This window comes from Leishmania infantum, chromosome 34 (genome assembly GCF_000002875.2).
Source record: "Leishmania infantum JPCM5 genome chromosome 34".
Lineage (NCBI taxonomy): Eukaryota > Euglenozoa > Kinetoplastea > Trypanosomatida > Trypanosomatidae > Leishmania > Leishmania infantum.
Window position 1 is genome coordinate 1,333,702 of NC_009418.2, and position 27,094 is coordinate 1,360,795.

General features: G+C 59.0%; 9 protein-coding genes and 2 non-coding genes across 11 annotated transcripts; 9 read left to right on the top strand and 2 right to left on the bottom strand.

Moving 5' to 3' along the window:
* Positions 1-1,787: 1,787 nt before the first annotated feature.
* LINJ_34_3220 (DNA topoisomerase IB, large subunit) lies at positions 1,788-3,695 on the top strand (the record flags this gene model as incomplete). Its single annotated transcript, XM_001468642.1, has 1 exon — positions 1,788-3,695. One exon carries the CDS (start codon positions 1,788-1,790, stop codon positions 3,693-3,695), a length of 1,908 nt encoding a protein of 635 aa, XP_001468679.1.
* Positions 3,696-5,360: 1,665 nt separating this feature from the next.
* On the top strand, positions 5,361-8,990 carry LINJ_34_3230 (conserved hypothetical protein; the record flags this gene model as incomplete). Its single annotated transcript, XM_001468643.1, has 1 exon — positions 5,361-8,990. One exon carries the CDS (start codon positions 5,361-5,363, stop codon positions 8,988-8,990), a length of 3,630 nt encoding a protein of 1,209 aa, XP_001468680.1.
* A 619-nt stretch (positions 8,991-9,609) lies between these two features.
* On the top strand, positions 9,610-11,037 carry LINJ_34_3240 (conserved hypothetical protein; the record flags this gene model as incomplete). Its single annotated transcript, XM_001468644.1, has 1 exon — positions 9,610-11,037. The coding sequence occupies one exon, from the start codon at positions 9,610-9,612 to the stop codon at positions 11,035-11,037; it is 1,428 nt and encodes a 475-aa protein (XP_001468681.1).
* Positions 11,038-12,237: 1,200 nt separating this feature from the next.
* Positions 12,238-13,314, top strand: LINJ_34_3250 (conserved hypothetical protein; the record flags this gene model as incomplete). Its single annotated transcript, XM_001468645.1, has 1 exon — positions 12,238-13,314. One exon carries the CDS (start codon positions 12,238-12,240, stop codon positions 13,312-13,314), a length of 1,077 nt encoding a protein of 358 aa, XP_001468682.1.
* Positions 13,315-15,611: 2,297 nt separating this feature from the next.
* Positions 15,612-16,325, top strand: LINJ_34_3260 (conserved hypothetical protein; the record flags this gene model as incomplete). The annotated part of the gene is made up of 1 exon (XM_001468646.1): positions 15,612-16,325. The coding sequence occupies one exon, from the start codon at positions 15,612-15,614 to the stop codon at positions 16,323-16,325; it is 714 nt and encodes a 237-aa protein (XP_001468683.1).
* A 780-nt stretch (positions 16,326-17,105) lies between these two features.
* Positions 17,106-18,383, top strand: LINJ_34_3270 (conserved hypothetical protein; the record flags this gene model as incomplete). The annotated part of the gene is made up of 1 exon (XM_001468647.1): positions 17,106-18,383. One exon carries the CDS (start codon positions 17,106-17,108, stop codon positions 18,381-18,383), a length of 1,278 nt encoding a protein of 425 aa, XP_001468684.1.
* Positions 18,384-19,279: 896 nt separating this feature from the next.
* LINJ_34_3280 (putative ruvb-like 1 DNA helicase) lies at positions 19,280-20,659 on the top strand (the record flags this gene model as incomplete). Its single annotated transcript, XM_001468648.1, has 1 exon — positions 19,280-20,659. The coding sequence occupies one exon, from the start codon at positions 19,280-19,282 to the stop codon at positions 20,657-20,659; it is 1,380 nt and encodes a 459-aa protein (XP_001468685.1).
* A 1,089-nt stretch (positions 20,660-21,748) lies between these two features.
* LINJ_34_3290 (conserved hypothetical protein) lies at positions 21,749-22,735 on the top strand (the record flags this gene model as incomplete). Its single annotated transcript, XM_001468649.1, has 1 exon — positions 21,749-22,735. The coding sequence occupies one exon, from the start codon at positions 21,749-21,751 to the stop codon at positions 22,733-22,735; it is 987 nt and encodes a 328-aa protein (XP_001468686.1).
* Positions 22,736-23,693: 958 nt separating this feature from the next.
* Positions 23,694-26,558, top strand: LINJ_34_3300 (peroxisome biosynthesis protein-like protein; the record flags this gene model as incomplete). Its single annotated transcript, XM_001468650.1, has 1 exon — positions 23,694-26,558. One exon carries the CDS (start codon positions 23,694-23,696, stop codon positions 26,556-26,558), a length of 2,865 nt encoding a protein of 954 aa, XP_001468687.1.
* Positions 26,559-26,829: 271 nt separating this feature from the next.
* LINJ_34_tRNA6 lies at positions 26,830-26,836 on the bottom strand. Its single transcript has one exon. It is a non-coding gene; the product is annotated as a tRNA-Asn (tRNA).
* A 125-nt stretch (positions 26,837-26,961) lies between these two features.
* Positions 26,962-27,045, bottom strand: LINJ_34_tRNA7. Its single transcript has one exon. It is a non-coding gene; the product is annotated as a tRNA-Tyr (tRNA).
* Positions 27,046-27,094: the final 49 nt, after the last annotated feature.

Genomic DNA, 27,094 nt, shown 5'->3' on the forward strand with positions numbered 1-27,094 from the left:
GTTGCTTCTCCGTTGTGTAATGGAAAGCGTACGGTCAAACTGCGCTGGAACCCTCACAAGTCTGTATCCCTCACTCTCCTTGGCTGTCTGCTTTACCTGCGACACGCTCTTCTCTCGTCATCACTCTTTTCCCTTCACGCCACTTACATGTTGATGCGCGCGTGTGTGCGTGGCTGCGAGTGTATTTATCTTTGCAGTGTCCATTTCCAGTGGTGTGATGAACCATGTTTCTCTCCCTCTCATGGGGCTACCTCGCCACTCGTCAGCGTTTTGGAGTAACGCTGGAAGTACGATGATGTATGTGAGGGATGCTCGCTTCCGGGCAATTTTTGTTTTGCGAGGAAGAGTGATGATAAGTATGTGTTTGTCCTGGTGCATCGCTGCATGTCACTCTGTGCACCGGCCTATGCCGCCTTCCCTTCGTTGTTGACCCTCTGCCTCTTTTTCTCTCGTCCGACTCCTGCTTTCCTCTGGACATGTTGTGCGTGAGGGAAGCGACGTGGAGCTTGGGTGTTTGATTGGGTATGTGTGTGTGTGTGTGTATGCGTGTTACATGGGGTCTGTATTTGATCTGCAACGGTTTAGGTGGCGCGCACGGTTCCTCGAGTGTAGCCGCGAATACAGCAAGCCTCCTGGAGTTTCCCTTGGTATCCGAGTCTCCGCTATACGGTTCTGGCTGACGCCTGGCACCCGCAGAAAACCGCGTAAAAGCTGCCTCGTGAGAAGCATGGCATGGAGCGTTTCCTCCGGACTCTCTCTTTTGATAGCCCTCGCTGCGGACTGTGAGCTTTTGTGGCCAGGACACAACGGCATGTAAAATGCACCTGCTCCTTGAGGGATGCCGTTGCCAGGGGGAGGGACCGAGGTTCTCAAGGGCATAACCCTTCTAACTCAACACCATGGCTTAAAACCCGTGCAACCTATGTCCTTTTGCTATCTGTCTTTTCTGAACCGCCACACACACGAACATCATTTGCGGCTTCACTGTTGCCGTCCACACGCCTACGCACGGGCACACCCATGCACCTGTCTTATTGATTTCCCACTCACATCGTACCCCATCAGTCAGCAGTGCGCTCCCCGCCTCCTCCCCCTCCCCCGCCAGCCCCCACTTTCTTCGCAGCCGCAGAGGCACCAAGCCAAATCGGAACGAAAGACGGTTTACTTTTATTTCGCGTCTCAAATCGTCCTCAGTGGGTCTTTTGTGTGTGCGTGTGTGTGCGTGTGTGTGCGTGCTTGTCCCTCTTTCCCTCTACCGCGTTCTTGCGACTTAAACAGGAGGGGGGCCGTATCACCTCTTTCCTCCCCGCCCCGCCGCGCCCCGGTGTGTTGCCGGCGTTTTTTTTTTCCATTCCTGTTCTTTTTTTTTTGGTTTTGTACCTCTTGTCTGCGCCATATTTTTGCTCGTTGTGGGCGCGTTGCGCTAACGAAGAAGACAAGCAAAACAAACTTCGGATAAAGCAGCACGAAACAAAAAAGGAGACGCCTTTCCGTGTCTGCGGGGGTGACTGCCCGTCTTGTTGCGTTGGTCTGTCGTCACATTTATTTTTTCCCCGTTGGCGTTTACTTGTACCTCCCCTCCCTTACACCCTTGACTCTAACAACAGCATTTTTTGTGTGTTTCATTTATTTATTTTTTGGTGTGTTTGTTTGTGTCTCTTGCTCCATCTACTTACCCTTTCGTCCCACTGTGTCAACTGCGCACTCTTCATCTCTACGAACCTCGCCCACATATAGGTACTCCTCTTCGCTGTTTCTGCTGTCACCGTGACAGCATCCGCCGCATCATGAAGGTGGAGAATAGCAAGATGGGGGTGAAGCGAGAGCAGAGCCACTCCAATGAGGATGAAGAAATCAACGAGGAGGACCTGAACTGGTGGGAGCAGGAAAACCTCCGTATCGCCATGAAGGGCGAGCGTCGCTGGGAGACGCTGGCCCACAACGGCGTCCTTTTTCCACCCGAGTACGAGCCCCACGGCATCCCCATCTTCTACGACGGACGCGAGTTCAAGATGACGCCGGAGGAGGAAGAGGTGGCGACGATGTTCGCCGTGATGAAGGAGCACGACTACTACCGTATGGAGGTGTTCCGGCGCAACTTCTTCGAAAGCTGGCGCGAGATCCTGGACAAGCGCCAGCACCCCATCCGTCGCCTGGAGCTCTGCGACTTCGAGCCCATTTATCAGTGGCACCTCGTCCAGCGGGAAAAGAAGCTCAGCCGGACGAAAGAAGAAAAGAAGGCCATCAAGGAGAAGCAGGACGCGGAGGCAGAACCGTACCGATACTGCGTGTGGGACGGGCGTCGCGAGCAGGTGGCGAATTTCCGCGTTGAGCCGCCGGGACTGTTCCGCGGACGCGGCAAGCACCCGCTAATGGGCAAGCTGAAGGTGCGCGTGCAGCCGGAGGACATTACAATCAATATTGGCGAGACGGCTGAGGTGCCGGTGCCGCCTGCGGGGCACAAATGGGCTGCTGTGCAGCACGACCACACCGTGACGTGGCTTGCCATGTGGCGCGACAGCGTGGCTGGAAACATGAAGTACGTCATGCTCGCCCCGTCTTCCAGTGTCAAGGGACAGTCCGACATGGTGAAGTTCGAGAAGGCACGCAAGCTCAAAGACAAAGTGGATGACATTCGCGCATCCTACATGGAGGATTTCAAGTCCAATGATTTGCACGTGGCGCAGCGGGCCGTCGCCATGTACTTTATTGACCGCCTCGCCCTCCGCGTTGGTAATGAGAAGGGCGAGGACGAGGCGGATACGGTGGGTTGCTGCTCGCTGCGTGTGGAGCACATCCAGCTCATGCCGGACAACATCGTGCGGTTCGACTTCCTGGGCAAGGACTCGATCCGCTACCAGAACGATGTGGCGGTGCTGCCGGAGGTGTACGCGCTACTGCAGCGTTTCACTCGTCGTAAGTCGCCGGGCATGGACATCTTTGACCAGCTCAACCCCACGCAGCTGAATGACCACCTCAAGTCCTTCATGGACGGCCTCTCTGCCAAGGTGTTCCGTACCTACAATGCCTCCATCACCCTCGATCGGTGGTTCAAAGAAAAGCCGGTCGACCCCAAATGGTCCACCGCGGACAAGCTGGCCTACTTCAACAAGGCGAACACCGAGGTGGCCATTCTGTGCAACCATCAGAAGTCCGTCTCGAAGAACTTCAAGTTGCAGATGATGCAGCTGACCACCAAGTCCGAGTACACCCGCAAGACGATTGAGCTCCTGGAGAAGGCGGAGGTGACCGCCAAGAAGAAGTCGGTCGAGGAGGCTGCGAAGGAGTTTCTGGAGGAGCAGGACCGCATGCAGCGCGAGTGGCTGGAGAGCTACGGCACGGAGGAGCAGAAGAAGGAGTTCGAGGAGATCGTGGCAAAGCGTGCGGCGCCGCGCGTGCGGTCTGAGAAGAAGAAATCCACGTCGGGCGCCAAGAAGGCCGAGTCCGCATCTGGCAAGAAGAGGGCCGCCAAAAAGAAGAAGTCTGCCAAGAAGGGTGGAAAGGTGTTGAGCAAGAAGGCAGCAAGCAAGTCGTCCAAGAAGGCGCCAAAGAAGTTGAAGGAGGAGGACGAGGACGACGTGCCGCTCGTGAGCATGGCAGCCAAGACGAAGAAGACGGCTGGCGTCAAGCGGCAGCGCGCCAACAAGGTGGTCAGTGACGACGATGATGTGCCTCTTGCAGCTTTGAGGGTGTAGGTACGAGTACTGCACCGCGTAAGACAAGGAAAAGGGAGCGAAGAAGCACGCCTACACTCGCCAACCCGGAGGGATGAGTGCGGTGCTGTGTTGAGTGTGTTGCATTTCGGTGTCTTTTATATGGTCGTGTGTGTATAACGTCGTCGATGCTCTCAGCGGTTTACTCCCGTGTGCACATTCACAAGTGACTCCGTTCGTCTGTCGGTGTTGGAGTGCGTATGGTCGTTGTGGCGGTGGTTCTCTGGATCCGCATGCGTTTGTGCTTGCTTATTGTGTGTGTGTGTGTGTGTGTGTGTAGAGGTGTGTCTGCTTCATCTGATCCCCTGTGCCCCGCCCCTCCCCCGGCCTCTAGGCCCCTGTCCCTCTTGTGTTCTCGTTCGCGCCCCCTTGTGTGTTAGGCGGGCTCTCAACCTCTGAAGTTCGGACTCGGCTGTCGCGTGCCCTACTGGTTGTGTATGTGCGTGTACGTGTGTGTATGTGCTTGCTAGCGCGTGCGCGAATCACCCAGTCTCTTGTTAGCTGCCACCAGCCACTACTCACGGAAAAGTGGGCCAAACGAAAGTGAGGCACAGCATGTAGGGGCGTCCCCTTGTAGACGCGCGCGTCGCCTGGTTGGTACCGTTGCAAACCGTTGCACATATGGAGGTTCTGAACGTCATCGTTTTTTTTTTTTGGTGGTGTGGGGAGCCTCGCATGCGTCTCTGGGTATCTATAAGTGTCTCCGTTTGTTTTCCTCCTCCACTGTTCGACGTTTTGCTGTTGTCTACCTGCGCACAGCGTATACTTGTGTGCGCCCGCCTTTTTACTTATCCTCGCCGTCACCGCTGCCACGATGCGAGGGCGTGTCGCGGAGAAGAGAGGGGGAGGGCCAATGTCGACCATCTCAATAGAGTAAGGCGAGCGAAGGACAAAGCCATACACGTTCTCCAGGGCCGCTACTTTGCGTCACCATGTACATTGCCAGGAGGAGTACCTGAACACGTGGGTGGACAAGACGTCCGCCGTGGCGCTACCTGGAACACGTCGCTGCCAGTGCGGCGGATATGGTGAGTGGGAAGAAGAAGCCTTGAAACTCCGAGCCTACCGACTCCTCACGTTTGTTTTACGAATGCCCGCTATCCCTCCCCCCTCCCCCTCCGTTCCGTCGTCTTGACGTCTCCGTGAATTCCTTCGCCCTCTCTTGAAGTTGCAGCCCGGTGAATGAGTCTACCCTGGTGTGGCGCCGGCGCTGCCTATCCAAGGCACGAAAGACCGCAGTCCCATACACACGCACACGCAAACCCGTTCAGACAAGCGCGTCACCGCAGAGCCGCTTTGCTGAGCCGCGGCATGCGTGTGTGGTGATGGTTTGCTTTCTGTGTGTATGTGTGTGTGCGTGTGCTGCTTGTGCCACTTCTTATTCTCCTCACGTTGGCTCTCATAGAAACAGTGGTGGTGACCAAAACTGCAGCGTACCTCTGCGCTCCCGCGCCTCCTCACATAGAGATAGACAGGAAACGGCACTGCCAACGTGGTGAGGTAGTTTTGCGAGCTGCAGTCGCGCTTCTACCTCCGCCCTCGCAGTTCGCCGCCGTTTTTTTTTTTTTTCGGGGGGGGGGAGTGGTGGTGTTGCCGACGTTGTTTTTGTTCCCCTCTTTCATTGCGGCCGTTGGTGTGGCGGTATCCATGTCGAGTGTGACGCTGTCCTCCGCAGTGCGGGCGAACCCGCGCCTCGTTAGCTCGTCGTTGGACAAGATGACCTGCAACGCACAGGGAATCACCGTGGTGGACATTTACCCCTCTGTGTTGTCGGCCCTGACGGCGAAGGGTGCACCTGTAAGCGTCGCCGAGAGTGTTCGCGTGTTTGTGCAAGCTGCCCGGTGCAGCCGTCGCGCGCAGCGCCTGAGCACCGAGGACAATGGGGACCGTGTCCAGCATAGGCCGGCCGCCTCCCCTGGCCCTGCCGTCACCACTGGTGTGGGCAGCAGCAACTCGCCGGTCGAGAAAGAGAAATCGGCAGCCAACGAGGACTCCTACTTGAATTGCTTCAATGTGGGTATTGCCATGAGTCTGCACACGGTGCTGCTCTCGCGCAACCGCATCTCGAGCTTGCTCGGCATAGTGCAGTTCAGGCACTGCGTTTGTCTGTCACTGCTGGGCAACCGCATTCGCACCATCGAGGATTGCGAGCCACTCGCCATGCTGCCTGATTTGCAATATCTTTCCCTGGAGTACAACCCGGTGGCACGGCTACCGCACTACCGCGCGCATCTACTTCGAATCTGCTCGTGGCCGCAAGAGTTGTCCCCCAGCACCTGCCGTCTGCGCAAACTAGACAGCGCTGCCGTCACCACGGCAGAGTTGAAACACGCCGCGTTGTGTCTTCTGCGGGAATCGGCGCTGCTGCCGGAGCTGCTCTACCGCATGCAGCTCCTGGCATTTCTGGTGGACATCGAAAACCGTCAGCGGCTGCACCGCGAACTTCGTCTGCGCGGTCACGTCTTGCATGACTTGGGCGAACAGGCAAGTGTGGAGCTGCTGCTGGAACGAGGGGTGGCGCACGCGCTGTCCCGGGTCGGGGTTGCAGGGGCGGCGCACATGGCTCGCCAGCTTGTGCGCGATCATCGTCGCCTGTGCGCGACCTCGCCTTCTCCGAGCGAGAACAGCAGTGCGCATCTGGCCCGAGCACAGGCACCACACGCGCACACGCACACAGGCGTCACAGAGGAGAAAGGCGTGTGTGAGGCTGTTGACGAGAAAAGTGGCAGGGCAGCCGACGTCAGGACCACCAGAGTCACGAACTTCGCATCTGATACGATAGACCCGAGCGAGATTGCGAGCGTCAGCACCGTCTCCTCCTGCTCACTGCTTTCAAGCACCTCATCCAGTGGCGCGAGTGTGCTGCAGTCGCTGTCGCATCTGCTTGCAAGCAAAGAGCTGGACTGGAGTCGGAGGTCCTTGCGCCGCGCCGACGCCACGGAGGCTGCTGCTACGTGCAAGGCTTGGTCGAAGGACGCGTTCCGACAGACGATCGTCTCTCTTGATATCCGCCTGTGCACACTGCTCCTGCGTATCTCGAGCGTTTCGGGGCAGACGCTGACGTCCCATGATGTCGACCGCCTGTGTGGGGTGTGGCTGCATGCCGTCTCGCATTGTACGCCGGCGGAGGCCGCAGAGGTGAACGCGACGGGGCCGCGGCGACTGGTTGTCGAGTTCGGAGCCGTAGCGACGGAGCGCAAGAGTACCAAGAGAAGAGGTGCTTCGGAGGGACAGGTAGCGATGAAACAACGGGAAGCCAGCCTTAGTACAGTAGTCACCGGTCGCACACCAATGGGCACGGTCGCACCGGTGGAAACGAGCATTAAGGACGCTCTTGAAAAGGAGTCGCGGTCTCTCTCCAGCACCTCACCGTCACCGCCGCAGCTGGAGCACCGCGACGCGCACGACGTGACGAGGGACTGCACACAGATATCCATGACGTCGCTCTCCTCGGACGCTGCATTGCTGCCGCGGGATGCGGTTCCGCTGCCCACCACTCGCTCTCGAGCAGACCCAACGCAGCCATCGATGCCCAACCGTGAGACTACTGGAAGCACGGACGCACGCGCTGCACTTCACGCTATCGCGCAAGACTCGGCCTCTTTGAAGGCATCCGCTCGCGCCGAAACTATTTACGCATTTGAGGCGCTAGCGCGCGGACGTTGCAAGCGACGCGCTTTTCAGCAGTGGTGTTCAGCGCTGCGACAGCGCTGGCAAACACGCATCGCGACCGCCTACATTCGCGAAAAGGTCAGCGACGGCGCGGCTGCGAACATTCGGAGTCCATCCTGGGGTGGCCTTCTTGCCCAGGTGACCTACGTTGAGCGCAAGCGCGGCTTCTTCACTGTTTGGCGTCGGCGAGCGCAGCTGCACCGCGACTGCCGCACTCAGCGGCTCCGTAGAGTGTGGAACCTGTTGCGCGAGAAAGCGGCAGCATCGTCCATCCTTCGTGTGCGGTGCGAGCAGGCATCTGCGCTGGTCGCGCAGCACATGCGGGACGCGGCGTTTCGTACATGGAAGTCCAAGGCGGAAAAGCGGGCAAGCGAGCGGTGCACGGCGGCTCGGCGCCGCATCTTTGCTGAGGAGCCACGCAGTACAGACGCCTTCCTCGCACTAGCATCCCTCACGCCAGTAATGGCGCACCTGGCCGCCCGCACACCGTCACCGCGCATTACGGTGCTGCGCCGCACCTTGGCAGACGCACTAACGCCTCGCAGAAAAACCTGCACCACAGCCGTGGAAGCACCATCCGTCACCTCGGTGCCTGATGAGGTTCTCTCGGACACACCTGCAGCAGCGGCAGCAAGCCCGGCCATCATGTCTGTTTGGCGTCACGTGGCGGCCCTCGAGAGACGCGCATGCTCACCTCACGCTTCAGCGTCCGTGAGCGATAAAGAAGTGCAACACGGCCGCTATGTATGCAGCTCCTCAGACGAAGAGGCGGGGCTTTCCGCTGTGGGTGCGTCACCAACTCCTGGGGTCAGCGTCTCGAGCGATACCGCCACGCCGTTCGTCGGGGTTACCTCCCCGGAGTGGGTGCAGCAGCCACAACCGCTCTGCGGCGCCGCGAGGGCCGGAGCACTGCTCAGTGGCCCCAGCGGTGAGCTTTCGCCGCCGCCTGCAATGCGCATGCTTTTTTCGCCCGAGCCGAGGGGCCAGAACGCTGGGCTGAGTGGATGCAGCCACACCGTCGACGCCGCCACAGTGCAGCCGCGGGCTTTGCAGCCGTCTCCAGCGCAGCTTCCACTCGCACGGGCACATGCTAGACCATCCGCAGTTCTGCTGGTACCTCCAGTAAAGTCGACTTCTTACAGATTCTATGGCTCTTCAAAGCCAAGCCGTCTTCCGTCCACCGCCGCTGCCCGTCGAGCGATTGTGCAGTCATCGTCTACGACCGAAGTGGAAGCTGCGCCGGGCGACGTGGACTCGCCGTACCCTGCTGCCGATGTCGAGGCGTTGGTGGAGCGGGCGAGGCAGCTTGAGATCGATCGTGACCACCTCATAGAAACGTTGCGGAGCCTTCATCTCTCTCAGCAGAAGCATTGCACACAAGAAAGGCCGCAGCCACTGCATGCAGCCTCCACAGCAGACTCTGTATTACTGCCCTCCTCGGCACCGCCGGCGCCCTCCTTCACCGTTGCCGAGCAGCTGGAAGGGCGGTGCGCCTCTCTGGAGAAGGAGGTGCATCGGCTGGAGAAGTTTGTGGTTGCGCTACAAGACGAGCGACACCAGCTTCTGGATAATATGAAACGTAGTATGTTTCGTTACAGAGCATGATGCGCAACGCCGAAGAAGTGAAAAGCAGCGGAATCAAGGGCAATACCGTCCGCGCGCAGCTGTGGGATAATAGGGTGTGCGGCGCTGCGCACGGCCTCCGTGCTCGACTGTATCATGTGTCGTTATCTGTTTTGCGTTCACCTGAGCCTCGTCTCTGTCTCTCTCTCGCCCCCTCTCCCTCTTTGAAAGGTGCTGCGTGTGCCGTCATATGGGCGGGAGAGACGCGTTGGCCATGGCGGGTGGCACGGGGCCGCGGCCGCCGTGGTCGCACGCACTTCAGCCGAGGGCTCCTAAACCGCACAAGACGGGAAACGAAAAAACAAGGAAAAAGGGGGAAAGGCCTCCTCCGCCCCCCCCTCCTCCTCCTCCTCATCCTGCCTCCCTCTTTGATGCGCAGCCCCTTTAGTTGTGGTTTTGTTTTTTAGCGATGTCGCTCTCTCTCTCTCTCTTCTCGCCTCCCCTCTCTCTCTCACGCACCGTTCACACATACACACACACGTCCGTCCGTGGAACAAAGAGAAAAAAGCAGGTCGAAGGGGAAGGGTCTGCACAAACACCGCTCGCCATCGTGAATTTTATGCACTGTGTCAAGGGCGCGTAGGCGCAGTAGCGACAGATAATGTTTGGCGGTGGTGAGGAGTACTTCCAGGACCCCCCGGAGATCGATCGGGACACGCTTGGTCGCTACGCCACCTTCTGCGCTCGCCTACGCGCCATTGAGAAACCTGGCAAAAGGACCATCACCGAAGCCGCCACTCTGGCGCGCGAAGTCGGCGACACCCTCCTTGACTACGAGCTCGTCGTCGGTGCACTCTTCCGACATATCAAGACGTGGACAGGCCAGAAGCAACTCGCGTGCTGGTATATACTTGACAAGCTGTGTAAGGAGGACCGTGACAAGTACGGCTACACTGCCGGCAAGTACATACTAGAGGTCGGGCGAGACCACATCCCTTACGAGGATGCTGATCTCGCCGGCAAGTACGAGAGCCTCGTGGAGCACTGGGAAAATGTTTTTCCGCGTCATGTCGTCGATGCGCTGTGGATCGCCAAAAAGGAGCGCCTTTGGGCCGTCGACCACCCGACCGAGGTGAAGCAGCAGCAGCAGGCGGAAGAGGAGGAGTGGGCGCGCGAGGAGGAGGTGATGCAGGACGAAGACGGCCTTAACGACTTTGGCCAGCCATGCATCGACTACCTGCAGGGACACTGCAGCTGGGGCGACAGCTGTCGTCTGTACCACCCGCCCGGTGAGGAGGGCTCGCTGCCAGCAGAGTGCCGGATGGGGGACTGGAAGTGCTCGGCATGCGGCGTCATCAATCGGCACTTTCGACGTCGGTGCTCCAACTGCGTGCGTGAGAAGCCGCAGTACAAGAAAGGGCGCGTACCGTCAGCGGAGGATAAGCTGCTCTGCACGCCAGACCCGGCAGTGACGGCCGCCTTTCATCAGCAGTTTGGTTACAACCCGTACATGCCAGCGGAGGCGGTAGCGCACTTCAAGCTGCGCCTAGAGGGTGTGTCGGCGGAGGAGTACCGCAAGGAGCGCGCGGCAGCGTACCGCGTGCGCATTCTCGGCAAGGCTCCCACTAACCCCGTCGAGGAGCGTTGCAAGGCGACGAAGCACTTCCCCGACATCGACATGGAGCCAGACGAGGAGTACGAGGTGGGCACGGACGGGCTCGTGGCGAAGCGGCAGCGCACCGAGAGCCTCGTGCCCGCGAACGCCTCGCCCAATAGCGCTATCGCGCTTCTCGCGCAGCTCGTCATGGAACGTGGCATTTTGGACCCGACCGTCCCGCAAATTTTCGGCGAGCTTTCCCGGTACATCCGCCAGGCTGCTGGTGACCCAGCAATGGAGCTCAACGAAACTCAGGCGGAGGTGCTGCTGTCTGCTTGCAAGCTGGGCTTCACCGCGTGGAATGCGAACAAAGGCGCCGTTCCTTCCGTCGCCACTTTCTTCAAGGCAGTTCGGCATAATGAAAGTAAGCTGGGGCTCTCCAGTGAGCAGGCGGAGCAGCTGGAGTCCATGGCCAGCATGTTCTTGGCGTGAGAAACGCGAAGAAAACCAAAGAGGAAGTCCATCTTGTGTGTGTGTGTGTGTTACAAGTCTCCTTTTGCGCTTGTTTTGCGTCACCGCGAGAACACGCGCATACAGACACGCACACACACAGACACGCACACACACACATCACTACCCGGTTGAAGCCAGGCAGGAAGGTGAAAGGGTGTGTGCGCGGTATCGTCTCGTCGGCACGCCCTCGTGGCGTCGCTTTCTTGTGTGTGTGCGTGTGTGTTGAGCAGTGCTGTGCGCGGAACATGGAGGAATGTCAGTTGCCTGTTTGACGTACGCATATGAAAGGAAAAAAAAACTAAGAGAACAAGACGGTGTGGTGGCACTCATGAATTCTCTCACCTCTGCGTAGATGTATAGAGTGGTACCATTTTCTTTTCTGTGCGCGTTTGCGTGTATCAAGGGAGGCGAATCCATATGCGACTTTGCCGCTGTTGTTCGCCGGCATTCATTGACTGTCCGCAGCCCCCACAAGGTGCGAGTATGATCCCCTCGTCGCAGTTCAACTTGTTTTATTTTTTTACGAGCAATGATGGGCTTGTCTCTCTCGCGCGCGCCGCTTCTCCCTCTCCCTCTCCCGCCTCCTGTTTTTGGTTTCCGCCCCTCATGTCACCGTGCAGAGGAAACAACCAGGTGAAAAGGGGAACAATAATTAGAAGGGCGCCGCTTGGCATCTACACAGCAAACTACCGCCAGCATCACCACATCAGGTAGCCATCACATCTTGCTAGCGAGACACACGCACACACATATATACATATACGCATACATGCATGCGCACACACGTTACTCAGCGGTCTTGTTGCCCCTCTCCCCTCTTTGCTCGGGCTCACCCACACATCTCTGCATACGAGCGAGCACGCCGAACGCACCTCCCGTGCAGCGCTGCTTCCACCCCGCCTCCTGTCTGTGACTCGAGTCTGACCCTCCTCCTTTTTGCCGGCACACAACGCAAAGCACGAGCGCTTGGGTCAACGGTGCTGTGCGCGTTGATCACTGCCGTCGTACGTCGCATCTTTTCTTTATTCGTACCATCGCACTCGCTGCGTGTATCTCGCCTACGTGAAGGGAAGTCAGTTCGCCTTCTGTTCACTGCCGCCGTTGCCGAAGCCTCGTTGAGCGCCTCATCACTTTTCTGTGTTTTTCTCCTTCGTCTCTCTCCCTTGTCCCGTGAAGTCGATGACCTCTGTAATCCTCGTGAACCCCATCGCCTTTGGGCCAAATCCGAAGACGAAGGACAACGCCCTGATTCAGTCCATGCACGTCGGCAACGCGAAGGCTGACATGGATCGCTCGCAGGTCTGCGCGCTTGTAACCGAACTAGAGTCCTTCTTCAAGGTGAGCTGCGGCGTCCGCACCGTCGTCGTTCACCAATCCCGCGAGCCGAAACTGTGCCGGGTGACGCTGGAGGAGCGCGGTGAGAGTGTCTGTGTCGCGGACAGCCTCTCCGTCCACAATGTCGTCGACGGCAACGGCGTCATTCAGCGCCATCTTGTTGTCTTTTACCCGATGAATCCGTTCCGCCAAGGTGAGCTGGCCCGCAAGCAGCTTGTCAACCACATCACCAAGGCAGCGGAGGAGAATGCCGCGATCGAGCTGATTGATCTGCGGCCTTTTGAGGAGGAGGGCAAATACCTGGAGGGGTCGGGCTCTCTCATCTTTTCGCCCGGCGGCAGGTACGTGTACACGGCCGTTTCTCAGCGTAGCCATCCCGATGTGTTGGAGGCGCTGTGCCGGCCAGAAAACCTGAACATTCCTCCTGAAAATCGCTTTCTTCTGCGCTGCAAGAACGCGATACCGCACACGAACTTGCTGGGGTGGTGCGGCACGGGTATCTGCGCCTGGGCCATCAGCAGCCTTGTCTTCGATGTGGAGGAGGAGGAGGTGGCCTTCTACGACCACCTGTCCGCCGTCTACTCCTGCGTCCTGGAACTGAGTGAGGCGGAGGTGGAGAAGTTTGCGGCGAGTGCGCTGGAGGTGCCTGTGCAGCCACAGAGTGGGAGCGCAGGCAACGCGCACTACGTTTTGGTAATCTCAGAAACGGCCCTGGCGGGACTCACTTCCAAGAACCGTGAGCTGCTCATAGACTGGTACGGCGAAGAGAACGTGCACACCTTCTACGGCGAAGTCCTCGAGCGCCGCTGCGGTACCTCGCTGCCTTCCTGCATTGCTGCCTCCTACACACTGGGGTCTCGGCCGCCTTTGCCATCGCAGCCGTCCACAATTGAGTTGCTGCGGCTCGGTGCCGATAGCTGAGGCGGCGTGGTGCTCTGATGGATGCAAACGCCCCTTCACATCCCTCGACGCTCCAGCGCGTTCTTTTTCGTTGTGCATGTGTCGGTGGTTTCCCTTTTCCCACGTATTAGCACGTCACTCTGTGCGTTTTCTGTTAGCGTGTCTGCGCCCACCCATCTCTTACGCACACACGCTCGCATGCACCCCACCCCCGCCCCCTCCTCCTCGGCTTTGTCCATACCGCTGCCGTCTGGTGCCACGCGCCTGCTGCTGAAAGGCCTAGCTACGGTGATGTGTGTGTGTGTGTGTGTGTTGGAGAGAGGGACGATATTGGAAGTGGGCGGGGCATTAGAGGTGTGAGAGCACAGAATCCGCAGCGTGAAATGGGCTCTGCGGCCTCCTGGAAGATCTTTTCTTATTTCTTTTTTGGTTTTCAAAGATAAGAAATGGCGAACGAAAGGAAAAACGCTGGTGCTCGTGAACCACTCAAAGTGACGCGCACTGCTGTGTACCTCAGGATGGGTCGAACTTGTTGCCCGCCACACGCCGACGCACGAGCACGTTGCGGGATACCACGCGCCATAATTTGGCACCGGTGCACCCTTGATGAAAGCAATGAGGTACACAGGGACGCCCAACCACGCCCTCTCTTAGGCGTACCCGCAAATTCTTTCCCCTCACTAGACGAAACCTCTCACCTCCCGTGTTGAAGATGCGCTCATTCAAGGTTTGCTTGTTCAGTTTCGCATTTGCATGCCCCTGCTGTCGTGGTGTAGTGCGCCGTGTTCGAGCCGTGCGTGGCCACCTCGTTGTCGTCTCCCCCCCCCTCCACCTTCCCTCTTACTGTTGCTCTCACAGCCTCTCGCGGTCCTGGCACTGGATACACACACAGTGGAGATGGAGGAGGGTGAAGAGAAGAACGGTTGATCGTGTGACGGTTCGTTTCACCAGGCGCACGTGTGGGTGGTCGCCCTCTTTTGCTTGTATCCATCCTGCAGACAGCACAAACGCCTTCGCACAGGCGCACACACGCGCGAAAGAGAGTAAGGTCTGTCAAGACGATGAAGCAAAAAAAAAAAACGGAAATACACGGCTCGTATGAAAAGGAAGAAAATGCGTCTCTCTGCTTGTAATGTGCGGACGGTCGCTGGGGGCGGCATTCTCCCTCCTCTTCTCTGTTGTGTGCATGAACGTGCACGTTTAGAATGATTATCGTGCTTCGGTGGTCACCCGTTGCATGTGCTTGGGTGCAGCACGTTACTCGCTTCTCGCTCTCGTTACACCTCCCTCCCCCTCCCTATTTTTTTTGTTCCCCTCTTTTTCGTCGTGTTGTGCCTTTATGTGGTTGCCATCTCGATTCCTCTTTTCCTTGTCATGTTTCTCCTCCGCTCGCGTGGTCGTCTCGGAGAGACAGCTTCCCACCTTACAGCGTCCCCCACGCACATCTCTTTTCTCCTTTGGTTCCCTTCACTGTCCGTAGAGGCGCATGGGAAGGTCGAGTTGCCGCGCTGCAAGATTGGCAACAACGGAAAAAACTGAAGTGCAGAGGCGACTAGTGGCCACCCCCCCCCCACACAAAAAAAAGATCGAACGCCGGAAAGGGAAAGGAATGTCATACGCCAGTTACTACCAGAGGGGGGGGTGGCGAAGTGCCTTCGCGTATGCCTCTGTACACCACTTCCGTAGTTTTTTGTTGTTGGTCGGTAGGTCTGCCCTCGTATGCTCTTTGCTGGCCCTGTCTGTGTTTCGCCAGCTTCATGTCGTCTTTTGCGCTTGCAGCGCTCTCGATAACGAGAAGAAAAAGAGAAACAAGGACGAAGAAAGCGTCGCGAAAGTGGCGGGGTGCTATGGTAAAGAAGACGGCACAGCCTCTCCCTAGCAGGCTCTCCTTGCTGGGAGGGGCCACGAGCGAGAGTTGCCGGAGCCACTCAATCGGGTCCTGTTCGCTCGTGCCCTTCTGGGGACTGCTGTTTCGTCTCTAGACGAGCAGCTGAAGGTGATGGAGGGAATCGCAATGCGTGCGAAGTTATCCTCGCCTCCTTTTCGGAGTGCATATAAGCTATATATATATATATGTGTGTGTGTGTGTGTGTATCTGTGTCGGGGACGTCCTCTGCAAGGCAGCACCTCTCCCTTCAACGCTCTCTACTCCTCCCTCCTCTCTCCCCTCAATCCTTTTCTGCAATGCGGTCACACAATCATTATACTGATATATATATATATAGTAATACGGGCTTCGATAATACATCGCACACGAAGGTGAGATAGCAGAAGCACAAATCACATCCCCGCCACCTCTGCTCCCTTCCTCAGGAGCGATGCCTACACAAGAAGAGCCTCCACAGCAGACCCGTTTGCTCTTGCGTCGCACGCTGAGCACCCGATTTCCCCTTATTCTTGGTGAGATGCGGCTGCCCAGTATGGCCCCTAGTCCGAGCATTCCCTATGATGTGCTGCTTCGCCGCTACGTGGACCTGCGCGACGCGGCCCGAGATCTGATCTCTGCCGACCCGAGGCAGTCGCTCAATGTGCACGACACCTATCTGCGTCTCTGTCAAGCCCATGGCTACCCGCTAGACAATCACTACCTGGGCTACCTCGCTCGGTACGCCACGGTGCAAGCCGCTATTACGAGCGGCTCAGCCCGAGATGTGGTGGACAAGGTGCGTCATCTCGATTTTCTTCCCACCTATGTTGGCAAGCTCGCGTGGATGCCCATCTTCGTTACCCTCTCCGACTGCGTTCTCCTTCACTCTTTGTCACTGTCGAGCCAGCAGCTGGACAGTGATTTAGTGCTTCTCCTTGCCCACAGCCTCCCTCCTCTCGTGCAACTTGCCTGCCTGGACGTATCTGGCAATCCGATCGGCTGCACCGGTGTGCAGGCTCTCATACGGCTCGTGAAGTCCTCTCCCTCTCTGACGCAGTGCAACATACACGGCTCTGCATCGATTGCACCTCTGACAAGGCGGCTCGAGGCCGCATTGGCTCGCAATCAAGAGCGCACATCTCCGACAGCGGTGGCGAGCCAGTGATGGTGCCGGCAATGTCAGCAGCGCACGGGTGTACTTCCTGTACAGTATTCGCTCCTCTCACGGCACGCCCATGCGAGGAAGGGCTACCGTCTGTCGATGTGCTTGTATGTTGTGCCGTCCTTTCTTTGTGTACTGCTCTCTCGCCCTCGCGACTTGTATGTCTTATTATCTGATCTTTCTTTTCCGTGGAACTGGAACGACTGCGCCGTGGCCTCGTGGAGGACATCAAGGACTGCACTACACACACACACACACGCACGCACGCACACATACAAGGTAAAAACAGAGAACTGGTATTCGGGCAGTCGACAGGACGCTCTTTCTATGCGGCATCGTGCGCACAGTGTACTCCGTCGTAGGCAGTATCGTTGATGTTGTTTTTGCGAGTGCGGGCGTGGTCGTCTGGCATACGATGCCGCTCTCTCCCTTTTGTGTGTGTGTGTGTGTGTGTGTGTGTGTGTGCGTGTGTGTGCGTGTGTCTTGCATTGGGCAAGTGCATCAGCACGTCGTGCTCGCTGGGTGAGTACTCATGTTCACAGTCTCACACTTTTCTACACGTCTGCTGGTGCCGCGCCTTCCTCTTCGCGCTTTGCTCTCCCATGAGACGCTCCCACATCTTCAGTTGACCTCGCCGCGCCGCGTGCGGGGTCATGGCGGTGCCCAAATCCCACTTCTCTTCCCTCTCTCTCTGCCGTTCTTCAGAGTCATCGCGTGCGAGTGCTGGCGCACTCGATAGCACAAAGACACCACGCACAGACGCGCCTCCAGTGGGCAGGACTCATGCTCGCTCGTCTTGCGTGGCCAACGAGTCGCCTCGCCATCGCAGCGACCGGCAGCTCTGTGCCTCTGTGCCGGGGTCGTCTCGCAGGCGTCGCAGCAGCGCTGGGCGCCCCGTCTTTCGTTAGCGCAGCACTTGTGTCACAACGATGGGCCAGCTCGGATGGTATTGGCAACAACGCCAGCACCGGAGACTCTAGCACGGGTACTGCAGCAATTGCTGATCTGAGCGAGAAGGAACTGGTTGAGCTCAACAAGGAGGCCGCGGAGGCCTTCGAAAAGGGCGAATTTTCCTCGGCCATCGAAGCGTGGGAGAAGGTGGCACAGTCGAAGCAGCACACCCCAAACAGCCCCACCCTCATGAGCTGCCTCAACAACCTCGCTTGCGCGTACGGTGAGATGGGTGACAGCATACGAAAGCTGAAGCTACTGGAGAGATCTCGAGACCTGGTTCAAGCAGTGTACGGCACCGACCACCCGCAATATGGCATGGTCTTGTATAACATGGCCTGCGCCAAGGAGGAGATGGGCCTCTATGCTGATATGAAGCAGCTGCTTGAGCAGTCGCTCGCTCTCCATGAGAAGCGTTTCAACCCACGACATGCCAAGGTCGGTCGCGTTCTGCTGTTGCTCGCCGCCGCCCACGGCCATCTTGGCGAGCACGAAGCCCAGCTGCGTACAGCCGAGCGTGCGTACGAGATTGTGAAGCGTCACTGCGGCCCTGAACACGTGCAGACAACCATTGCGATGATGACTCTCGGTCGAGCCTACGGTGCGGCGGGGCAGGTGGAGCGACAGCTGCAGCTCGCACAGGCAGCCTACAGCATTCAAGAGAGGCGGCTTGGCCCAATGAGCCCGCAGCTGGCCATGACTCTGCTGGAGGTTGCCGAAGCGCACAGGGTCAACGGCGATTTCTACAATCAGAAGGCGCTGCTCGAGCAGGCTGTGGAGCTGCAGCAGCGGGCCTTTGGGCAGCAGCACACCCAACTCATTGACACATACATCGCACTCGGTGACGCCTGCGGGCAGCTGGAAAATCCGAAATCGCAAGCGCAGTACTACCTTGAGGCGCTCAAGATTGCACGTCAGCGCTTCCAAGGAAGGCACATTGCCATCGGCAAGGCTGCAGTGAGCGCCGCCCGCGCGTACCTCTCTCATGGCAACAAGGCGAAGGCGCAAGCGTTGTTGGACGAGGCGCTGTCTATTGTGAAGCGCAACGTGAGCCCGGAGCACCCTCTCTCCAAGCAGCTGGCCAAGGTCGCAAAGGAGGTGGCGCGGTAGTGGCACCGCACCTCTGGAATCATTTGTGTGTGTGTGTGTGTGTTTGTGGCGAAGTGTGTTGGGGTGTTGCTTGCGAATGAGGTGGCCCTGCTCCGCCGCGCCGGGGCCGTGAGAAAAGGTGGGAGGGAGGCGGTGACGCATCGCTGGTGCGCCACAGTTTCGACCTCTTTCTCTCTCCCTTTCCCCTTGAACCGCATCATGCACTTGTGTGCTTCTTCACGCCTTTGTAGCGTAAGGCAGTGCAAAGTCATGAGGTACCGGAAGGGGAAACGAAGCAAACTGCGCTGTCGGAGTTGATCTGCGCTCAGCCGGTCTGTGTCGCCATGATCGTGTTTGACTGCTCTGACGTCGAGCCTGAGGCCGAACGGCGCGCATGCCGTAGAGCGAGTGGACATGTGCGTCGATGTATGGCTTTCCTCACTCCTTCACGAGCATCCCTCCCGTTCAACTCAAGCACACCCTCTCTCATATATACACCCCTTTTGCACACCTGTGACAGCACGCCGCCACTCTGCGCACACGCATACTTGCACAAGCACGTACTATCGCTCGCTTGTTGCAAGCTCATTTCCATAGAGAAGGGTCCTCGTTCACACAAGCACGCCCATAAAACCGCCCGCACATAGTGGAGTAAGAGTGCCGTCTTCACCCGGGCTGTCGCGTGTTTAACGGTGCAGCAGTCCGACACACATACGCGGCACACCTAATCCAGCAGCCAGTCGATCTCTCTAACATATTTTATCTTCCGTCTTTTCTCCGAGAAAGGCACTCGGCTGCCGGTGTCGGTTCAGCGTTCGGTTCCTGCATTGACTAGTGACCGCGAGCTCCATCTGGCTAACTCCACGCGTGCCCGTCTTATTGCACGTCTACCGAATAATCGCTCTCTTCACAGCACGATGTCCGGCATCAAGATCGAGGAGGTCATCTCGACCACCAAGAAGGAGCGGGTGGCAGCGCACAGCCATGTGAAGGGGCTCGGCCTTAACCCGGACGGGACGACGAAGCACATCGCCGACGGTTTCGTTGGACAGGAGAAGGCGCGCGAGGCGGCCGGCATTGCGGTGGAGCTGATCCGCTCCAAGAAGATGGCAGGTCGGGCGCTACTGTTTGCGGGGCCGCCGGGCACCGGCAAGACGGCGCTGGCCCTCGGTATTGCCAAGGAGCTGGGGCCCAAGGTGCCCTTCTGCCCGATGGTCGGCAGCGAGGTGTACAGCGCGGAGGTGAAGAAGACGGAGGTTCTCATGGAGAACTTCCGCCGCGCCATCGGGCTACGCATCAAGGAGAACAAAGAGGTGTACGAGGGAGAGGTGACTGAGCTGCGCGCCGAGGAGACGGACAACCCGCTCGGCGGCTATGGCAAGTCCATCTCGCATGTCATCATCACCCTCAAGTCGCAGAAGGGGTCCAAGTTGCTGAAGCTGGATGCGGCCATCTACGAGAGCCTGGAGAAGGAGAAGGTGTCCGTCGGTGACGTCATCTACATCGAGGCAAGCTCTGGCGCTGTGAAGCGGGTGGGCCGCAGCGATGCGTACATCGGTGACCACGACCTGGAGGCGGACGAGTACGTTCCGATCCCGAAGGGAGACGTGCACAAGAAGAAAGAGGTGATTCAGGACGTAACGCTGCACGATCTCGACATGGCAAACGCCAAGCCTAGTCAGGGACAGGATGCCCTGTCAATTGTCAGCAGCATGATGCGGCACAAAAAGACGGAGGTGACGGAGAAGCTGCGCCAGGAGATCAACAAGGTTGTGAACAAATACATTGACCAGGGCGTCGCTGAGCTCGTGCCCGGCGTCCTCTTCATCGATGAAGTGCACATGCTGGATATTGAGTGTTTCACCTACCTCAACAAGGCGCTGGAGTCGACCCTCGCACCGGTCGTCATATTCGCCACCAACCGCGGCAGTTGCCGCATTCGCGGGACGGAGATTCGCGCGCCGCACGGGATGCCAACAGATTTGCTAGATCGTCTCCTTATCATTCGCACCATGAACTACGACGTGAGCGAAATAACGTCGATCGTGGAGATCCGTGCCCATGTGGAGGGGGTGAAGATATCCGAGGCGGCTCTGACCAAGCTCGGCATCATCGGCGAGAGCACGTCGCTGCGCTTCGTTGCGCAACTGCTGACCCCAGCGCTCATCATTGCCGAGACGAACGGTCGCGAGATGATCGAGGAGGAAGATGTGGATCTGGTGGCTGAACTCTTCAAGGACGGCAAGGCATCTGCCCGTCTGCTGCAGGACCACGCAGAGGAATACGTATACCAGTGAGGCAGCGTTCCCGAGAACAGTTGCAGAGGCGATGCGACGTGGAGGTGGCCCATCGCTGCACGCATGCACCTCCTCCCCCTTCCCCGTTTTCCTCTGGGCCGTCTTCGCAGAGCAGTGTACCCTTCCGTAGTTTTTTTTTCTCGTTCCCTTTTTGATGTGTGTATGTGTGTGTGGTGAAACACAAGTGTGTGTGCCTCTGTGTGCGTGGGTGTGTCTCTCCTGACCTCACGCTCCTCCTCGCCTTGAATGTGTCTGTCTCTCTTTGCACACGCGTGCGTTTGCCTGCCGTTGCTCACCATTTTGCCTTCAGGGACACGGATGGCGCACACCCCGTAGAAACAGAGCAGCACGCGGGTGATGAGGGAGTCGTTAGGAGGGTACGCTATCCGATCCCCTTCACTCGTGGGGGTGGGGGTATTTTAGGGTTCCCTGTGTCTAACTAGAAGGACAAAGAGAAAGCAAGAAGCACTGGCTCGTGTTACTCTCGGGTGTGAACGCGACACCATATGCACAGTCCACTGCGCTGGTGTCTCCCCCTCCCCCCTTTGACCGACTCTGCAGGGCCCTCTTTTCCCCGAGGCGTCACCTACCTGCTCTCTTATCAGGCTGGCGTGTACGAGCAAGCAAGGTGATTATCGTCATAAAAGTGGCCATCACGTTCTGTCCCCCTTTCTATCACCGCTCTGCACCCCGTACTTGTTTTGATTTCCTCAACTTCTCTTTCACTGTGGTGGAGTCTGTACTCACACACGCCCTCGCCCGACGTCCAAAACGTGCATGTGCATTGCATTGCCGCCTACTCCCCAGCTCCCCCCCCCTCCCCTGCCAATCCGCTCCTCACCGATTGATCAGCTCCAGGCGAACCTGTTCGGTGTCCGCATTGGCAGAGTTGCTGCGGTACGCCATGGAGCAGGAAAGGGGCTCCACTGAAAACAAATAGCCAGCCGTGTGGATGAAGCGCTGTTGCAGCTGTTGAAACACGAAGTATACTTGCGCCTATCATCCACGTCGACCCACGCGGGAGTGCGCTACTCTTTGTGTTGATGCCATCTGTGGTGTGACGCGTGTGCGCGTGCTCGTTTTGGCGTCATGTTAGAGTTTGTCGTCACCACTCGGCCGTCGCGCCGCATTGTGTGCCGCAACGAGGCAACGTACATCTACTTTTGGCCCTACCTCTTCTGTCGCGAAGTCCCGGGTGCCCTGCAGTTGTGTCAGTGGGCTGCACGTCGTGGTGCAGCCGTGCACGGTGCCGTCCGGCTGCAGCCCAGCGAGACCCCCAACGCAGCGCATCGATGCTATCTGAAAGTAACACGCCCTGTCGCCGCAGGCCGCACGCTCATTTCGCTTCCGGCAGCGCTTTCTCTGAGTGTCAGCTCTCCAGAGTCGCGCAAAGGCACCTTCATCGGACGCTACAGCGCCCTTGAGAACTTTGCGCAGCTCCTCGCCCGTGAGCTGCACAACCCGCGCAGCCCTCATCGCGCCTATCTCGAGTTTCTGCATGACCTGCACAACTCGGGGACGGAAGAGGTATCGGACGCGCTTCTTGCCGGGCTCCACTACGAGCGTGCTGCGGTACTGGTTGATCAACTAGATGCCATGTACGCCGGGAACTCGCTGCAAGCACGCGGGGCTGCCAACGCGCCCTTCCTGGACAAGGAGCAGCTGACCTCAGCAAGTCAGCGCGTGGAGTGGGTGCGGCTGCAACAGCTGCAGCGTCGCCTTGAGCAAGGCGTGCCCCACTTTGCCGCCAAATCAACAGCCTGGGCGTTGTCCATGGCGCTGAGTCGCGCAATGGAGGACGACGCGGAGGGGCTCAGCCTTTATCCGCTGATCGACTTTTGCGCCCATAGCTTTGAGCCGAGCGCATACGTCTGTGTAGGCGAAGAGCGCGTTGCAGCCGTGCGACCGGTTCGCTGGGCAGATTCGAGCGGAGAGCCCCTTGTGCACGTCGTGACGCGACGTTTGCTGCGCGCAGGCGAAAAGGTTACCCTGCGGTGGCATTGGCGGCCTGTCAAGACGACGGAGGATGCGGAGTTTTGGCAGATGCGCTTCGGCTACGTTCCGCAGTCAGAGTAGCCGCACGATGGGGTTCGTGCGCAGGTCTCTGCACGCATACGTTCACACGTGCGATGGCGCCGTACGTGGCCTGTGCGCTCGTGCCTGACTCACTGTCGTGTACTGCCTACCTTCATCACAGGTCCTCTCAACGAACGAAAAGCAGCCATGGAAACAGAGAGGGGAGCAGCCACAAACGACAAGGAAAAACATGGCCCAGCACTTGCAGGAAGACACGACCTGTGTGTGTGCGCGCGCGTGTGCGTGCCTGTGCTTCTTTTCCCAAGCGTCCGGCGAGTGAGCAGCACCAGAAACGCCTGAGTCGATGCATCTGATGTCGTCTACTTCTCTCATCGTCCCTCTCCCTCCTTCGTCACTTGTGCATGTCGCCGTCGCCTTTCGTTTTGTTCTTATTTTCCGAGCGGTGTATGCGTGCCTGCATCTGTGTGTGTGTTGTTCGCTGTGTGCACCGACGGATGGCCGCCGGCCTCCTCCCTTGTTGAGCACAAGGGGGTATTCTTGAAGGAAAAGCAAACACGAGCAAGAGAAGTGGCGACTCTTGCGGCACCGAAGAGTCACATCAACGTCACGTGCCAGAGGGAGGGAGCGGTTACCATCGCTCACTCGCTCGCACACGTGCCTTCCTTCATTTCACAGAGCACATTCCGTCCACAAGGAGAAGCTCCACCCAAAGGCACCAGACACCTCCGGCAAGCACAACTAGCATTCGCGAGGAGGAGCAGCTCGGAGAAGGGGCAAGAGTCGTGTTTTATCCCCCACCCGCCAACCACCTCTTTTCTGCGGCACCACACGACTCATAAAAACTTTTGAAGGACGACTTGTTGGTTTGACCGCTTTCCGTTTTCACCTCTCCTTTTTGATTCACTGTGCCGTTTGTCCCCCCCCCACACACACACACACACTTAAAGGCCTCGGCCTCGAAGCGGAGCGTTGTTAGTTGGCGCCGCTCGGTCCGCCCATGCAGCAATCATCCTTTGAAGTCGCCGTGGACAGGAGCAGCCAGCACTCCTTCGTGACGGTCTCGCAGCACTACCTCGACACTGTGCTGCGGCCGCTTTACACCGGCCGCCTGCCGCTAGCGGTGCCGTTGCGCATTACAGGGCGGAGCGGCCACGACATCTACGTCGGGTGCCTCACCAACCGGCCGCACACGCGCTCCAAGTTTGCGCTTGTTTTCCCCCTTGCGCTCTGCTATGACCATGGGCTGAAGGAGGGCGAGCTGGTGGAGTGCGTGCCGCTGCCCAACACGCCGCGTGCGACCAAGGTTCTGGTGGCGCCGCTGACGGTGGATGACAGCGAGGTAGTGGAGCAGAACGCGCTTCGTGTCGAGAACCTGCTGCTTCGCCAGGTGCAGGTGGTGTTCCCCTCCATGATCATCTCCGTCTCCATCTTCCCCGGAGTGCCGGCCAAGGTGATGGTGACCGCCATCGAGTGCGGCGACGCGGAGGAGAAGCTGCGTAGCGGGTGCGCGACGATGCACGAGGGCACACATTTTGTAATTGCCACCCGTGTCCGTCAGGAGCAGACGGACCGCGGGGCTGATGGTGCTGCCGCACCGCCGCTCTGGGCCTTTGTCCGCGGGCGGCCCGCTCGTGCCGCCGCTGACAGCGGGGCCGAGCGCAACGACACGGCTGCGGTGCGGGTGCGCCGCGTCACGGCTGACAAGTACCACTGGAAAAACGGTATGGTGCTCGGCGTCCTCGACTGCGCGACGCTGGCGACACTGAACAGGGAGGAGGTGACTCCGGGGTTTCTGCGGGCACACTTGAAGCAGATGACCGTCGTTGTCGTGGACAACGCCGACGGCGAGGCAGCGGGAGCTGCGGACGAGGAGGGCGTGTGCGTGGTGGACTCCCTGGCACAGGCGACAAACCTTCTCCTTACTCCTCACGGTCTCGACCTGTCGGCCCCTACGGCTGGGAAGGCTGGCGACGCAACCAGGAACGATTCTGCCGGAGTGGTCCGTCCGGTGCTCTCGAGTCCCGCGCTACTCCCACTCTCTGCGGTGGCGCTGGACGCCGTCACGCAGGTGCACGGGAGGGTAGCGGAGGAGCTGCAGCAGCACCTTGTGGCCGCCCTCCACCAGTCGAGCGTGCCGCGGTTTGCCAATCTGCACCAGAACAACGTGCTGCTGTGCGGCGGGAAAGGCTTTGGCAAGTCGACGGTGGTGCGCGCGGTGCTCGACACGCTATCCGACGTGCACACCGTAACGCTCGAGTGTGGCAAGGTCAAGTCCTTCTCTGCAGACATCGCCAGGGCCTTGATGGAGTGCGTTCTGTGCAAGCCAGCGGTGCTGGTGCTGGAGAACTTCGACAGCATCGCGCCGGCGCAGCAGGAGGGCCACGCGGAGGCGATGACGGCTATGACGCGGGCAACACTGGAGGCAACGCTGACACGCTTCTGCTATCAGTTCTCCGTTCGTCCACAAGGAGCGGTGGTGGTGCTGGCGACATGCTCGAGCCGCGACGCAGTGCACGAGACGCTGCGGTCGGCTTACTGCTTCCGGCGGGTGCTAACGCTGGAGGCGCTGAATCGCGCGTCGCGGACGGTGCTGACTGAACAGCTGTTCCCATACGCGCCGCGCGAAGACGTGGCGGCGGCGGCGGCGCTGATGGACAACTACACCCCGTTTGACGTGAAGCAGCTGGCGGCGCGGATGCGGGCGAAGCTGGCGGCGGAGCCGGCCCTGTCGCTGCGCGAGTGCGCCGCGGCCTGCGTGACCTTCTTTACCCCGCTGGCGCACACCGGCATCAACTTTCTCAAAGGGGACAAGGTGTCGTGGGAGTCGATTGGCGGGCTGGAGGAGGCGAAGACGACGCTGTACAATACGCTGGTGCTGCCGATCAAGCACCCGCAGCTCTTCGCGCGGCTGCCGCTCAAGACGCGCAGCGGCATCCTGCTCTACGGCCCATCCGGGTGCGGCAAGACCTTCATCGTCGAATCCCTCGTCAACGCGGAGAACTTGCACTGCATAGTCATCAACGGCCCGGAGGTGTTTGGCAAGTACATTGGGCAGAGCGAGCAGAAGATCCGCGACGTCTTTGAGCGCGCGCAGGCGGCGGCGCCGTGTGTGGTGTTCTTTGACGAGTTCGACTCGGTGGCGCCGCAGCGCGGCGCTGACGACTCGGGCGTGACGGACCGCGTGGTGAACCAACTGCTGTGCTACCTGGACGGTGTGGAGGGGCGCAAGGACGTGTTTGTCGTCGCGGCCTCGAGCCGGCCGGACCTAATCGACGCGGCGCTGCTGCGGCCGGGCCGACTCGACAAGGCCGTCGTGTGCCCTGTGCCGAGCGAAGATGATCGGGTGGCAATACTGCGCAGCCTGCTGAGCAAGGCCTCGGCGCACTTCAGCGACGAGGAGCTGCGGCAAGTGGCGCGGCGCACGGTGAACTGGACGCCTGCGGACCTCTCGGCGATGGTGTCGTCGGCGAGCACGCTGATGAGCATGCGGTTCGTGGAGCGCCTGACAAAGCAGGCGGCTGGCGTGTCAGGCAGCATCGCTGGTTGTGGCACCGCGCCGGATGACGAGGATGGGTTTGTGATTGCTGGCCTCGGCCACGGTGTGACGCGAGAAAAGGTGGGGGACACGTTGAAGCCGCTGTGCCTAGCCACCCACGGCGGGGCGGAGGCGGCTGTCTCCGACACGGCCGCCCTCGCAGCGGAGCTGATGTCGATAGACGACTTGTGGGCGTCTGTGGCGACGACGCGGCCGTCGCTGTCGGAGAAGGACATCCAAAAGCATGAGCGCATCCACGCCTTGTTCTCCAAGGGCAAGAGCGCTCCTCCGCCCAAGCCTCCCGGGTCACGGCTCGTCACGCGATGAGCGCCCGCCCCCCGGATGATATGGAGGAGGTTGTCGCTGTGATTTCTCGCTTGTCTTATGCCCAACGAGCAACTGAAATAGAACAGAACCAAAAAAAAAAATACTGGACTGTGGACCACGAACGACTCGATGGGGGTGTGATGAGCACCTTTACGTTTTTTTCTCTCGCGGTTACCGCCACTTCCCTTGCGGACCCTTAGCCCTTCGTGTTCCCTCGCTCCCCCCCCGCGTCCTCCTCCTCGCGCCCGCCGGGCGAAAAGAGAGAAAAGCTCCTCCCGTTGGATTCGAACCAACGACCTGTAGGTTAACAGCCTAACGCGCTGCCGACTGCGCCAGGGAGGATTCATTACTAACCATTGAATTCAGTGCCGGGGCTTCGAAAAGCCCCGATGACGAAAAGATTTCCTTCCGGCCGGAATCGAACCAGCGACCCTGTGATATCTGCGATCTCTACAGTCACATGCTCTACCAATTGAGCTACAGAAGGTTGCTAACACGGTGTTAGAGAGGGGAGTTCACGTTCTCTGTCAAGTTGA